The sequence below is a fragment of the Egretta garzetta genome, unplaced genomic scaffold (assembly GCF_000687185.1).
Source record: "Egretta garzetta isolate BGI_Z169 unplaced genomic scaffold, ASM68718v1 scaffold593, whole genome shotgun sequence".
Taxonomy (NCBI): domain Eukaryota; kingdom Metazoa; phylum Chordata; class Aves; order Pelecaniformes; family Ardeidae; genus Egretta; species Egretta garzetta.
The window spans coordinates 1,042,502-1,058,157 of NW_009259106.1; the positions used below are offsets into that span (position 1 = coordinate 1,042,502).

Sequence of the window (15,656 nt, forward strand, 5' to 3'; positions counted from 1 at the left end):
CCGGAGGAAAGACCTGGTGGGGACAGGCTGTCCCCCTGCAGCCCGTGGAGGTCCACGGTGGAGCAGATATCCATCAGTAGCCTGTGGAGGACCCCACGCCGGAGCGGGTGGATGCCCAAAGGAGGCTGTGACCCCATGGGAAGCCTGCGCCAGATCAGGTTCCTGGCAATACTTTGCAGACCCGTGGGAGGAGGAGCCCATGCCGAAGCAGGTTTGCCAGCAGAACTTGTGACCCCGCAGGGGACCCAACGCTGGAGCAGTCTGCTCCTGAGGGACTGCACCCCATGGAAGTTATGGACCCATGCTGGAGCAGTTCGTGAAGAACTGTAGCCCGTGGGAAGGACTCATGTTAGAGAAGTTCGTGGAGGACTGTCTCCCGTGAGAGGGACCCCACGTTGGAGCAGGGGAAAAGTCCTCTCCCTAGGAAGAAGCGGTGGCAGAGACAACGTGTGATGAACTGACCTCAACCCCCATTCCCGTCCCCCTGTGCCGCTGGGGGGAGTAGGTAGAGAAGCTGGGAATGAAGTTGAGCCCAAAAAAGAAGGGAGGGGTGGGGGGAAGGTTTTTAAGATCTAGCAGTTTTTCTCCTCTCCTTCTCTGATTTTGATTGATAATAAATTATTTTCAAGCTGAGTCTGTTTTGCCCATGATGGTAACTGATAAAATGATCTCTCCCTGTCCTTATCTCAACCCATGAGCCTTTTGATTTACTTTTCTCTCCTCTGTCCGGTTAGAGGGGAGAGATAGAGCGGCTTTGGTGGGCCCCTGGCGTCCAGCCAGGGTCAAACTACCACAAGAGATAAAGCTAAATATGACCTCTAAAGCAAAATGCCACCAAATTCCAATGCTACAAATGAGTAATTCTGTACGAGAACAAAAAAGTGGCAAGGGCAGAGTCAAGGAGCACCTGTAATGAAAAGCTAAAGGGAGAAGAGACAACTTTAGTCATTACAGCATATATAATGCCAAGTCAGTAAAGAATATGAAAACAATAGTTCCTTGATATCTGAACACATATCAGAAAGCCTGCTCAGATTAATTCAATTGAGACTACGCAGATGCACAATTATACCAAACTAAGGCAAATATTCCATTATGTGGTGCATTTTTCAGGGAGACGTTCTGCATTGTTCTTCATCTGCCTCAATTACGGGAGCAATGAGATTTCAACTACCGCATAAGACCTACCAGGCTTCCAGAAGCAATCAATATGAGCTTCATTTAGAAAGCATATTTACACTTCAAAATTGTAAAACAGTAAATATGTAAAATAAACCAGCTAAAATTCAAAGACAAAAATGTAGAATTTATAATCTTTGTGTACAGGCTTGTCTTCTCCAATTGGACTGTGTGCTAATTTTTAGTCAATATAGTCACCATCTTGCATTGCTGTAGGACAAACTATCCACATGGGAAAAATGTGCAATGATTTTAGTATTTGTCAAAACAGGATTTGTTCATTTTTCCAGCTGTCAGTGACATCTTACATTTTATATTCACTATTTAGCACTAAGTTTCACTATATTCCCATAGTCATAGCCTTCAGAGATGTATACAGTATATAATCCCACACTACACTGAAATCTACAAATAGCCACTGAAATCTACAAATAGCTTATGTAAGAACCCTTAAGTTAGCATTCAAATTAACACAGATTGTGTTAAAAATTCAAATTGTACAAACGTTCACTTGTATGCTCAGCTTCACAATTGTTACTTAAATCAAATGGTGGTAGTCGAGGTAAAAGTGTAAGAATTTACAATATCAGGACCCAGGATCACAGAAAACAGAAATTGTGAACTGTCTGCTGTTTTAGACAGCAAGAAGAGATACCACTATCAGGTTCAAGTCTCTTAAAACTTCATAGTCCCTGTTATAATCAGCACATACTTTCAAACTCACTGAAAACAAGAATTAATATAAAACAGTACTATCATTCTAAATTTATTTTCTCACTTCCACCAGGTTAAAAACTCATTAACTCCCCTCTTCAAGAGGCTGACAGAAATGCTGGTTAGTTGATGTACTCTTCCACTAATCATGACTGCCTTGATCAAAACTGAAATTGCAGCCTAGGGTTCATAATAAAGAAGCCACTTTGTTCAAAACTAATTGAGTTTCAGTGCACAGATGTATTTCAACAGCTTCCAAGTTTTGGTTTCTTTTTACTTTTTTTTCCCTAATTAGAAGCAACAAGTATCCTTAATGATTTTTTTTTTCTATCTAATCTACACATTCTTCTAAAAATTCTTTTCCAAATCAGTTCCCCCCCCCCATTTATTTTACCCTCTTAGCAAAAGTACCTACCACACCCACTTCCTTCAAAGCAGAAGTCATGGAGATGACTGGTGTACCAGGCTTCACTGGAGTTTGTGGCTTAGGAGGAGCTGCTCCAAGCTCTTGTAGTCCATGCACAGGGCTCTGTTCTGTAGCTCCCACATGAAAAGGCACATTAGTATTCTTTACTCCTTTCGCTATCAGCTGTATAGATTCAATTAAACAAATTTAAATCAACAAATTAACTTCAAGACTTTGCACATTAAACACAGTATTATCAAACAGGCTCATGTAAACCTTAGAAAAGGACAATAATGCCACACATTTTCATACAAAAGACAACTGCCAACTGTACATGTGAACTATTTCCAGTTTATCAGCTTCACACCATATTTTTCGTAGCGATACATTACTAGTTGGACTTGTCACTCCACTGCACATAGAAGCAAAAGAAGATCAAGTACACTTTGGTAAGTTACAGATCATTAATAAAATACTTAGGGTGATCCTAATGATTCTTCGGTTTGATGTTCTTAAATTCTTGAATCAAACTCTTCAAGTATACCTAAGATTAGGTTTCTAATGAGGGAATTCTGACTGACAGATGCTCTCCTCAGTTTCAGAAGACAAACTACTTAGATAAGCTTGAAAAATCACATTACAAGATTTTAATTATACAAAGATACGGCACTACATACTTTAACTGTGTGTTACAGATTCAGTTTCTTACATGTTCTTCCCAGGCTCTTTTCTCTCTTTCATATGCTTCCTTTCTCTTTCGCTCTAGCTGTTCTTTCAGAACTGCAGCTCGAGCATTTGCTTGGGCCTACAGTAAACAAACAAAGACCAACTTAAAATCATAAAAAGCATTAGTACGCCATTCCATGCATCATTTTAAAAAGAAGCATTCTTGGATTACTTCACCTTCCTTTTCTCTGACTTATTACTGTATAGACTGTGAAGGGAGGACTCCACTGACAATCAAAATCACCACACGAGTATAACAACTGAACTTCTATGTTGAAAATAATGGCAACTCCTCAAAATTGAATTACAGTTCTCAATTTGCACTGTTATATTTGTAGTGTGCATAGTAATCTTAAACAGAGTAATGTAAAATTAGAATCTCTATTTAAAATTAGTTTTGAAGCCAAATGCATTAATCACAAAATATTAAGTATTTAATATTTTAAACTTCTACAAACTTACTCAACATAAACATAAAAAGCTTCAGTTACTGTTTCACCTCTAGTTTTAAGGTTAGGCATAAGGTTAGCTTGTTTTTACATTGCTCTTTACATTTCAGTTATGTAGAAGAAAATAACATGGAATAGATAAGAGTGGTACTTGCTATGTATTTTACGGTAGAGATAGTTATTGATAAAAGAACACCACACAGAATAAAATTCCAATCAAACACTGGATTTCTGTGAAAAACATTTGCTTTAAATGTACATCATCACAGGGGTAACTCGCTCGCCTTCCAAGCCACATGTAACCCATGTCAGCACATGTAAGCAGTTTTGCCTTCCTTTATTAACTAAAATAAAGTTGTTGTTATTTAAGGTACAGCTTCCTTTCCCTTTCAGTACCAAAACACTATTTTAGTTATACCAAATTGCCTTTAGGACTAAAGCTAATGTAGATAAACTCAAAGGCAAGGATGTGAAAAATCCTTGACTTGCTGTGCTATGTCACAACATATTTTGAAATTACTGATATGCAACAGTTGAACAGAGTTATTACCTCAACGCAGTTAAAATATAAACCTCTTGTAGTGGATATATGAACAGAACTTTGATACCAAAATGAAATGTAAGAAACTTCATGACATATGAAACAAATCTGAAAACAGTGAGGTCCATCTCCTCCCTCCCCACAGTTACCTTCTGTGCTTCTATCTTTTTGCGTTTCAGTTCTGCTTCCTCACTTGATTCTTGTCCATCAGAACTGGCAGCTTCATTCTGCAAAGTAATAATTCTTTCAGGACTCTTAATTCATGTATTTAAAAGCTGAGTGATGCAAGTGACTACTTGGATCATTTAGATTGACTATCACGGGTCATAATTTCACTAGGTAACTCCTCACTCAAATGTAATGTCTACTTGGACAGAACTTAGTCTTTGAGATTTGTAGGGGGTTTTGTGTAGTTTTGTGGGGGTTTTTTGGTTTTAAAAGATATAAAGCTTTTACAAGCCAGAAAGAAAGTAATGTGCCTACTGTTACAAGGGAAGTGACCTAATGATGCTGGGCTTTCACCTGCCACCCCTCATCACTGTTGCATGCTCTGCAGGTGAGGTATACAAGAAAGGTTTGAAGTGCTGGAATTCCAGTTTCTTCCACTGTATGTGCTCCAAGGAAGATGGAGTGGGTGAGGGGTAAAATGGTAACAAGTAAGAATATATAAGGTCTACCTCTGAAATCTGTGTTTTCAATCTCTCTTCTTTCCACAGCCTCTGCATATTCTTATTTACAGAACAGACTGGCAGAGTTACGCAAAAAAAAGTTCTGACAGCAGCTTTTTATTATTCATGACCAACTTGTGCAGACCTTTTATTTAAAATAAACTATTTAGAAGGTCTCTTTAGTAGGCTTCTTGCAGTGTAAGAAAAAGAGTATTATGAGAAATAATTTGGCAAAACACAAGCAAGAATTTAGGTAAATTTTTAAGTGAAAATTAAAAAAAATAAGGCCATGGCCACCTTGCCTTCAGTCAGCTAACAGGAAAAAAAGATGACTGGAAAGAACACTGGAGATAGAAAAACTTCAGAAAAATGATTTGGCACTCTTCATAGGCAAAGAAATTAATATATTTATCTATTGTATATAAAATAGGATACTATGCAGTAGTGACAGATATAAAACTGTTAATCAAAATAGGGGAACAAACATATCTATGACAAGATTTGGTCTGAGATGGTGTTCCTCTAGAAGTGATACTCCATGCTGAAGTTTGCATCCGCAGGTCATCAGGAAAAAAAGCCCTCTTAAACTTGGTCTCTGAATTCTGAAAATTAGTTTAGGCCTACTTCCGGGAAAGATATTAATATATTCTCTGTTCCTTTGTAGCTGGCATACCATAGAACACTACTCCAGGTAAGGTACAGCCACTGGGAAAGGAAGTTAGGTTCCCAATATACCTAATAACCCAAAAAGAGAATTAATGTAATGGTCACAGTGACAGTACTTCTGTTTGGCTTTAGTAGCACAAGCAGCCTTGGCCTGCAGAGAAAAGGTTTCTGCAGAGTACCTTTACTTCTGCAGTTAACCATACTGCAAGGAGAGTGCAAGCATTCCTAATTTCGAGCGAAAGTGTTGCAGCTACTCAGTGAAAAAAACCAAAAGGAACAGCTCAGTACAGCAACAGCTCTATACTGGTAACATTTTAGCACTGCTGTCAGTATTCTAAGGGTACTCATGAGCCGCAGTAAGATTTCATAGGACTGTGTATGAAGGTGACTAGTTCCACTGCAGCAGTTCTGAAGCTTGTCCAAAACAGCAGAGGCGGCAGTTATGACTGAAACTAGCACCAAATACAATTAAGACAGCATGTGCTTATGGTGCATCAGCTTTGCATTTTATGTGAGCCAGCACTAGTGATAAACTTCACTGACCAGCCTCTACAGTAACTTCATAGACTCACAAGACCTTGATTTCCCTCTTGCTCCTTAAGACAAACTTAGGAGAACGGCCTATATAAGTCCCATGCCAGACTTAGCAGCCACTAGCACATCTTATAAAGTCTGCATAGTCTCCTCGGGTAGAAACATACATAACATGCTCTGGATCATTCATTCTAGATTTAAAAGGGCATGTGTTCCTCTTTAATGTCCTGAAGAAGTTTTGTAACTCAATCAAGGGATTGAATTTGGCTCTCCTGCATCTCACCAGTGAGATGCAGTCAAGGTAAAAAATATAAAGAAAACAATTCAGAAGTCGTCACTAATAGAGGGAAAAAATAGAATACTTTAGAATTAACCCCCCCACCAAACCTACAGCAATGTGGAACTCTGTTTAGCTGGGATGGTGATCGAAAGAAACTAAGTGGTGTTGGGCATGCTCTTGCCTTCTATGCCCACTCACTATAAGTAAGATGCATGAAAGCACTTAATATGGGTGCTTAAAGCAGGAGGGGTGAATATATCTCTTGTTTTAAATCACAAAGTACAGTGTGAATAAATAAGCAGGTAACCACTTGAGAAGACCCAAACACTCTATTAAGACAATGGACAGGAAGGGGAAGAACAGACAGGAGTACAGTGGGTTAATGAAAAGATGGGCACAAACTCTAGACCATATTTACTACATAGATTGCCTCTCAAATTAAACATTTGTTTAAACAAGTAAATGGATTGCTTTCAGGGGTGCCTCAGATTATTCATTTGACACCTTAAGAAGTGTTCACTCTGAACCTACTTTACGAACATCATATTTTGTGTTTGTTGTATTATGAACATATTTTGGAAAAGCAATGTTTGAAAAAAGTATTAATTTGAGCTCATGCTAGGAATTTCCAACTTTAATACACACCTACAGAATGTATTAGAAGAATCGCTTCATATTCATTCTGTTAGAGTATTATCAAAAAGTGAATTCTGAAGAAGTTCCTGTAACTAAAAGCAAATAAATACAAATGTGCTAGTGCTTGATGAGAAATTTATGTGCGGAATTCAGATGTAACCTTATGTTGTCTTGTTTTCAAAACACTGTTAGTTTACAAGGCACTGAAGCTGCACCCCCAGCACTGAAATAGCAAATAGATTTTGCATATTCTGGAAGAAGAGATGGAAGTACACTACCTGTGGAACAGAATTATATGTCGAAAATACATGTCTATATATAAAACTGCCTATGAGAAAAGTCTTCCTGCAGGGATAAAAGAATACATCCCACAGCCAACTTCCGTAAGTATTTAAATTATTTTTCAAACCAACCTTCTCTCCACGAAGTTTTGCTCTAATCTGTTGACGTTCATTAAAGTTTTGTAGCCGGATCTGTCTTAATCTTGCCAAATATTCCTAAGGCAAAGAAAGGAAATAAGTTTCAGTTATACTGAAACTGCCCTCCAGTATGTTTAACTTAAAATACAATAAGATTCCACAAAAAAAAAAAAATAAGATGGGTGAAAAAAAAAAATCCCATGCTATTACTATCACCATATTGGCATTTACTAATCTCCAGAAAAACTCTCATCTAATGAAAATAAAGAAAATTGGAACATATATTTCACAATATTAAGCTATCATTACATTTTATATCACTGAATGCTAACAATGGTTATATTTATCACAACAGAATACAGAGTCATAGCTATATATATATATACACATTCAAGAACCTCTCTGAGACAAGACTGATATAGACAACTATTATTTTAATTATTTAAAGGAAAAACCAAAGACACATGAACGAACTCTAGAACTTTATAAAGTAAATTATTTCCTAGGAATTTATAAAGTCCTTTGCTTTTGTTACAGAGATGAACCATGCAGGGACACAAGGCACAGTCAAGGTCAAAATAGTGCTATTTGTGTGATGAGTAAAGTGGCAAACATGCGGCAATCATACCTCTTCCTCCTTGTTTCTGGATTTCCTTCCTCTTGCAGAAATGGACCTGCCTCCATAGATATCTGCCATGTTTTGCAGAGTACCCTGTTTGCCATTTAATGGTATCAAATTTAAGGTGGCTGGGGCAGTAAAATTATCTGCTTTATCCAATAACTGTTCACTTATAAGAAACCAAATCCATCAATGATCTGCAGTTGTTCTGAAGTTAACAGATAACTCCTTTTCACTTATACAAAACGTATGAAAGTATTAACTAAAAATCTTGAGTAGCCAAAGAGAGAGACTAGAGCTTTAAGAATACAGTTGCCTTCTCCCTGCAATTCTGATCTTCTCCTGTTATGTTAGAAAGTCTAAATTCTGCCGGACATGAGTTTTTCTACATCTAGATAATATAAAAATTGTGGCACAGAGTTGGCATTTCTGCCATTGTTGAGCCAAGTCTAAAATGCAAGTGGAATCTTTATATGTTCTTAGATTAAGCTCTTTCCACAATGATGACATTTTTAAAAACACAAGTAGCGAACCCCAAAACCTAATAAAATACTTAAATATAAACATTACATCTAACAAGCTGTGTTCAATGCCTAATACATATGCATTCACAGTGTATAGTCTTGGTTAGTGTCCTAACTGTCATCAAAAGGATTTCAACCTTTAAGGAAGTCCAATACGAAACAGTAAAAGAATCATTTAACTCCAGGTTACTTCCTTGGATTAAAATCCAAAATATTTATATAATTTTGTTCATGATATACCATAACCCTCTGCTGAATGGGTTAAAAATATCTTAATTAGTTAACTCATCATACAATAAAGACAGTAAGCATACATGTGATAGTTGCATGGATGCTCTGCCTTATACAATACCAGGGCTTTAGCTTTCTCAGGCTTGAGCATGGAGAACCATCAGTAAGCAAATATTCCAGTTAAGTTATTGATAAGGAGATTTAGATGATGGAGATTTATATGACTGCTCTTAAACAAGAAAGAAACTGGAAACAGGATTTTTGAGAACTGATTTTCCTTCTGTAGATTGTTAACTTTTATTCACCTGCCTGCATTAAAATTTTCAAAGACCAGGACTCAACATTTTGCAGTGCCACACAGCTACAGTGAAGCCGCAAATTAGGCCAGCAGCTGTCTTAAAGAAGAGATGACTGATAGTATCATCAAATCAACTACCGAGTCGAACTTTGGACTGACAGTTCAAAATTAAAATTGATAGCAACTATATTTAACAGAAGCTGGGTAAATCAGTGCGAGTCATTTGACTTACAAATCTTTATACAACAGAACACTGAATATTAGTTGATCATTCCTACTGACTTCTTCTCTCAGATCATCATGATCTGAACAATAGTCCCATCCCTATATGAGAATTACTGCCAGCTAATCAAATTATTTTCCTGCACAAATAGAAGGAAGCTGCTGAGAACTTCTATCAATGGCAAATGATAGTACATGAATTTAGAACCCCAGCTTTGAGTTAGAAGTTACTTTTACAACTGTTCAGTAACCTCACTGTTTTACTATGGCTGCCTGTTAAGAATAAAACATCTGGGCTCAGTTGAATACATTAGATAAACCTGAGAAGCATTAACCTGAACACCTGGGTATCTTGCATTAATTGAGCTCATACACTTCTATTAATGTCAACAAAGTCAAGATCAAAATGGAAGCAGGTACTACTAAGAATTTGTCTAAGAAGCAGCAGTCTTAAGAATTGTTCATTTTTTCAAAATTATTTACTGGTCTTGGAGGTTTTAAAAACTATAATGATAGTTTTAAAGTGGAAGACTCATGCTTTAAGACATATATACTAATCTAAGGATACTTCACCACCAAAGCAGTGAATCAAAGTATCTAAGAATTGCTTATTGTAAGTTAAATGATCCCTGAGACAAAGACGTGGCTATAAATCATGATCTGATATTCAGATATAACTCAGGAGATGCTTCTATAAAGGTGCAGTTGGGCTCATCTCACTGCAATGCCAGCACAGTCAGTTTAATTTCAGCAGCTGACAGTGATATTGTGACGTGGCTGTATATGAACAGTGCGGAGGACTCAAAAAGCAAAACTCTCCACATTATGAAGACGCATAGTTCAACCACACAAAGTCCTAGTACAAATGAGTCATTTCCAAGACATTTTTAATGCAAAACCAACTTCCTAAAAGAATACTGAATTTAGAACTGCAAGCATAAAGAACAAAGAACCTTTTGTGACATTGTCCACTAGTTAATCTCGAAAGGGTAAAGGTTTTAGACACATCAACCTTGACAAAGATGAATGTCTGTATAATACCTTCTCAATAAGCAGAATGTGTTTTCATAAAACACACTACTGTACCTGATAATTAGCTGTATCAGTTTAATCAAACTTCATTTTAGGTTCAAGCTACTGAATAATACAAAAAGTTTAATTATAACCAAAACTTTAAAGCTATGAACACAAAAAAAGATAAATAAATGTTCTAAAATTCACAATATCAAGTTAGACACACGCGAAAAAGGTATTTTCCTTTGTTAATAAATTTACAGTCATGAGAGATGTATTGCACAATTCTGTTATATTTTAATAAAATCAATAACAAAATGCAAAAACCTACCTCCTGTTTTTTTTTTTTTTTTAATACTTAAGGAAAATACTTAGCCAGCATTTCAATGATGCTGTCTACTTCAAAGATTCATAAAGCATGCTGAAACAGTAATATACATAGGAAGACCAGATTCCATACCATGTGTCCCTCAGCTCGAGCTTTGTTTTCCATGGCTTCTCTCTTTCGTTGCCAAAATTCTTCTACTTGCTTTGCTCTATCTGCAGCTATCCATCCTTTTTGCCTGAATAATTGCAACACATAGCAAGATGAAAGGCTCTGAAATATGACACTCAAAAGACACCCCCGCATTCATACTACCTAGGACACACTCAAAAAAAGTAACTTTCTATGAGTAAGGCATCTTCAAAAAATGCCTTTCATCAGCCACAATACAAGTCAGACTTCCACAAAAAGGAGGAAAAAAGGCTCAACTAAGTTAAAAGAATATTTAAAAAAACAAAACAACACCAAAACCCCAACAAAACACCATGTTGTCCTTCCAGATCCTGGTCATCAAAACAAAAAATTAATGTCAAAACACAATCTTAGTGCACCAGTTTCTGAAAATGTCTCTGCTTGTTTCATTATTGTTGTCATTTGTAAAAAAGACAACTGCTTCAAGGTTTCCCTTCTGAAATGAGCAAGAACTCATCCCATGAACCAGTCATTAAGATCAGTACTGCAACAGTCTTTCAAGACTGACCTATGTTTGGAGTAAAAGCTTCTACCACTTAGATAATTAGTACGGTGCTAGTATTCTTAGAGTGTTCTGGCAACTCCTTTTCAGGGATCTTGCGGGGATCTTTTTGTTTGTTTTTAAAGGGAATGTAAAGGAATTTTCCTACCTTGAAATTAGCCAGAACAAGAATTTTTTTTTTTTCACATTCCACCCCAGGTCAGGGACCTGCTTGGGTAGACAAGAAGGCTATGTTCAAGTTACCATAACTGAGCATCTGGCAAATCTCCTAGTACATACATTTGATTGTTTTGTAGATGAACCAGTTTCTGACAAATTGGTTGGAAGTGGACTCAGAGGAAGCTTTCCATTAAAAAAACCCACTGAGAAATGCTGTAAGATATTCTAACAAATGGTAGAATGATGAGGCAATCCCCTTTCCAAGATTCCCCTAGCCTCATTTGACTGAGGAATATTGGGGGTCCAGCAAGAGAGGAAGAAATTGGAATAAGCTGATAACAATAATCCATCAGGCTGAGACAGTTAAGGATTAAGAATCATTTTGCAATACAGGAGCTATTGCTAGTAATTCATAAATAGCACACTGATTAAACACCCTCACATCTTGTTTTTTCTCTCTCCTCACCACCCCAATTCATTAAGAGGAAGACTGAGATAAAACTACTTTGATACAATAAAAAAAAATGCTGTAGCTTCTCTGAAAAGGCAAGACATGTGCAGGTGTTACTGGTAAAGAAACAAAAACTTGATAGTCTTTGTATACGCATATTTGGCTCACTACAAGATTTTTACTGTAACTGTTCATTACATACTAACTCAATCTATGGATAGCGAAATCTGTCCAAACCTGTCTCATATAGCTGAAATTTAGCTTAGAGTGTTGGAGAGGAGGTGTTTCCCAATGGAAGATAAAAAACAAAACAAAACAACCAAAACCACAAAACACCACCTATTTGTCTCAAACCAAATTCACACAAAAAACTTATTTCAGCTAAATTTTATGGAAATGGTTTTCCCTAGGCTAAAGCCAAGTGACTCATTTTGCTAAAACATTTCAACTAGATTTCTTCTGGGATGCATTTCTGTCCAAGAGACAATTTTAAAAAAATGCTGATGTTGAATATACTTAGCTTTACATTAGTTGTAATCAGAAAGATTGCAACTTGAAGATTTCTCAACTTCTTTAATATACACTGTAAATTACCCATCTTTAAGTTGCAATTATTTAAATTCTTTGTTTGAGCTAAACATCCTGAACACTTATCTTTATATTTCACTGCCAGATGAAAGAATAAACTTCAGGAGAAAAATACTGCTAGGCTAACTATGATAATAAAATTGCATCTAGATAATACAGTAAAAATACTTACCACATTTTAAATGCTAAGAAAAAGCACCTCAATTTAAGGCCAAAGGTAATCCAGTTTATAAATGGAAAAAAAAAATCTCTACCTGTTCTAAAACTTCTGCACAGTATTTTCATTGAGTGCTTCCAAGTTCATGTATTTGAGAAATACTGAATCAGTTTTTCTTCATGATCTCCATGTTATTCATAATCTGCAGCCCTCTACTATAGTTCCTCTCAATTTTAACATATTTAAAACAGTTTACCCATGTGTAGCCAAGTACCATTTAATATTGTCAAATGTGCAAGGCAAACTGTTTCCTAATCTAGACAAGATTTGGGGATTGTGGCACTTTGTGCAAAACACTGAGAATAAATAGAGGAGGATGGAAATATGCATCTACAAGAGCTGGAAAAACACATCCTCCAGTACTGGCTTGTACCAGGAAGAATCCTAATTAGCTCACAACAGCCTAAATTAGTATAAAGAAAATTAAATATACCTTGTAGTTTGCAAAACTAACATAAGTGATAAACACGTTATGTTATTGCTGCAAATTTTAAAGTAGAAAAAAAATTTATGAAGGCAAAATATATTCTAGTAAAACATAAAACAATAAAATTAGTTTAGAAGAAGAAAAATTTTTCTTTGGCTACTTCCTTTTCCTTACATTAACTCCATTTATTTCTTCCTCCATGGGATACATCATTGGATCTGCAGAAGTTTAAATAACGTACGAGAAAATTTGTCCATCTAGGAAAGTTAGTAACACTCACATACTAAACTTCTAGAAAAAGAGATATTTTCCCATTTACTGCTTACAAGAGTGGACACAGTTCTTTGGGCAATATTAACAGATGTGAAGGAAAGCAAAGAAGTTTTGAAGAAGCTACTTGAAAGAGAGAAATAATTTTACTTGTTTACAATCTTTTTCTATTGAAAATACTCAGTTTATAGTAACTGCAAAGAGTATCACCGAATTAGAAGTTGCACACCATTATAACACCTGGCATTGGCATCTCGACTAAGAAAGCTCCTAGAAATTTCCCACTGATGAATAAACAGGAACTAACAATACTGGGAGCATTCTAGACACTCTTCTAATGCTAGGCTAACAGGAGAAGGATGCATCCTGGCAGAAAACACAAAAAGTGGAACTATGAAAAAAACAAAGGAAGAGGCTTATAATGTTACCTGCAACTGCCAAGAATTTTCGTTGAAATCTAGTTTAGTTACAGTTGTTAGTAATAATTTTTTTCCACTACTGGGGAAGGCAAATTTTCCATTGGTTCTAAAAGAATTGTGGTCTGCGAGGGACTAACACACAAACAGATGGCACAGTACCAAAGGATAAAAGTGGTTTTGAGACATGTCCAGCTACTAAATGAAACATGACACAGAACAAGAATCTAACACGTAGGGACAGATTTATGGATTATCATAGTCCAACCTGTTTGCATTGGCTTGTTTAGACACATCCTTCAATCTTTTCATTTTTTTCCTAACTGCACCAGCATCAGGTAAAGGGTGATGACCTGCAGGCCCCTTAGGAACTCCTGGACGTATTCCAGGTGGAATTCCTCTGTAGATAAATATGTACAGTAACTTTCATTACATTAATCTAAAGCAGACTGCATGCAACTTCTAAAGGAAGGTAGCCATACCTTTCAACAGCTTCTTGGCCTTGTATTTTCACCCTCAATTTGGCTTCCCTCTCTTCAGCTATTCTAGTGTTTTCCTTTTGCTGTTGCATCTGGTCAAAAATAGCATGATAGTGTTCATATTGTCCTCTGGAAGACACAGGAAAAGGACCAACACCACCTCCACCACCATAATACGGTGCCTGGAAATCAAAAGGGGTAGGGTGCAAATCTCAAATACTGGTTTTAACAAGCCCTCCCAATTTTCACCTCTTCAGCAGAATAAAAACATTAATATGTTCTGCAAAAACCCTGAATTGGTCCTAGTTTTATTCCCAGCATGCCCCTATTTTAACAAACTATAAGACAGATAAATTAAAAACTCATTTTTCTGTTAGCACTCCAGAATAGCACCACATTTTACCTCCCTCTGATAATAGTCTAGTTATACATGAGACATCTGTCGCACATTTTGGAAGTTATTGGTAACAAATCCATTGAAGTGCAATTGGACATGTATGTTCCTATATGGCAAAAATCAAAGTTTTAGCACTAAAAGTGATACAATACTAAATGAAGCACTAATGAGTGATTTGCAGCCAAACACCCATTTTTTCATGAAGCTGGAAAGAGTTAAGCACACTTCTAAGGTTGCTAAATCTGCACTTAATGCCATTCATCTGAGAATCCCTGTTTTTATCAACCTAGAATTTGGTTTCATCACCAGAATTGAGATGCTTCCATACTAAAGCTCAGATCAGGGTAACATCTACCACAAGCTACTGCTCTATGCAAATTATCTCAGTCATTCTCAAAGAATTCCTACAGAACCTTCATGTGAAAATAATTCAAAAAAAATGTTGCAAGCAGCTGTGTACAGTAGTAGCCAAGGATGGATGCAGAAAATGTGAAACTGGCAAAACAAGGTTAAGGTTGTCAGCACATGCATAAAAATGTTCCCTCTACACCTGGGGGAAGCAGTCAAATAGCCCATGGTAGTGAATCTATGGAATTTGTTTTAATAATAGTGTCAATGTTCCTTCCAGAGTAGTCTTACTTAAGTATTTTAAATAAATTCAAATAGGTGAGTGCAGATGTGACAGGTTCAAGACTGCCTACTTAGAAGTTCTTGAACAGACTGTATTTGACAGTGGAATTCAGCTCACATTCAGACTTTCAGATACTCAACACCTCTCAATAGCTCCCTACAATCCATATGATAAAATACTAACTGAAAGATTTATCCAGGCATTCAAGTAAATACGCAGGTATGCTGTTTGTCTGAATAAAAATAACTTACTATACAAGACTATAGTTTCTATAAATAAGGAGAAGTCTTGCTTTAGACACTATTCAAGGTTTCACCTATCATTATTAGAGCCCAGTTTTCAAAAGAATTATGTAAAGAAATTGTATGATCAATCTCTAGGCAAATGCTATGAAGCAGGTGCTCATCAACAGTCTGCAGAACAGTTACAGCCCCTGCTAGAATCACAAACCCAAAGCTAAACCCTTGCCACCTCTT

General features: G+C 36.6%; 1 protein-coding gene across 10 annotated transcripts in view; it reads right to left on the minus strand.

Annotated features, from left to right (window-relative positions):
- The window catches only part of NEK1 (NIMA related kinase 1), a 51,713-nt gene that overhangs the window by 16,486 nt on the left and 19,571 nt on the right, over positions 1-15,656 (minus strand). For 8 of the 10 annotated variants that reach the window (XR_004841518.1, XM_035890879.1, XM_035890878.1 and 5 more), the window contains 7 exons: positions 14,156-14,334; positions 13,942-14,073; positions 10,587-10,689; positions 7,213-7,296; positions 4,165-4,242; positions 3,009-3,104; positions 2,309-2,482 (listed from right to left, as the gene is read on the minus strand). Coding sequence is in view for 9 of the 10 variants with exons in the window: in XM_035890879.1 (XP_035746772.1) it covers positions 2,309-2,482; positions 3,009-3,104; positions 4,165-4,242; positions 7,213-7,296; positions 10,587-10,689; positions 13,942-14,073; positions 14,156-14,334 (846 nt within the window). In the remaining variant the exon portion in view is untranslated. Of the gene's footprint in view, positions 1-2,308; positions 2,483-3,008; positions 3,105-4,164; positions 4,243-7,212; positions 7,297-7,846; positions 7,931-10,586; positions 10,690-13,941; positions 14,074-14,155; positions 14,335-15,656 lie in introns of all 10 variants that reach the window. The other 2 variants (XM_009635331.2, XM_035890877.1) reach the window with 2 other exon arrangements.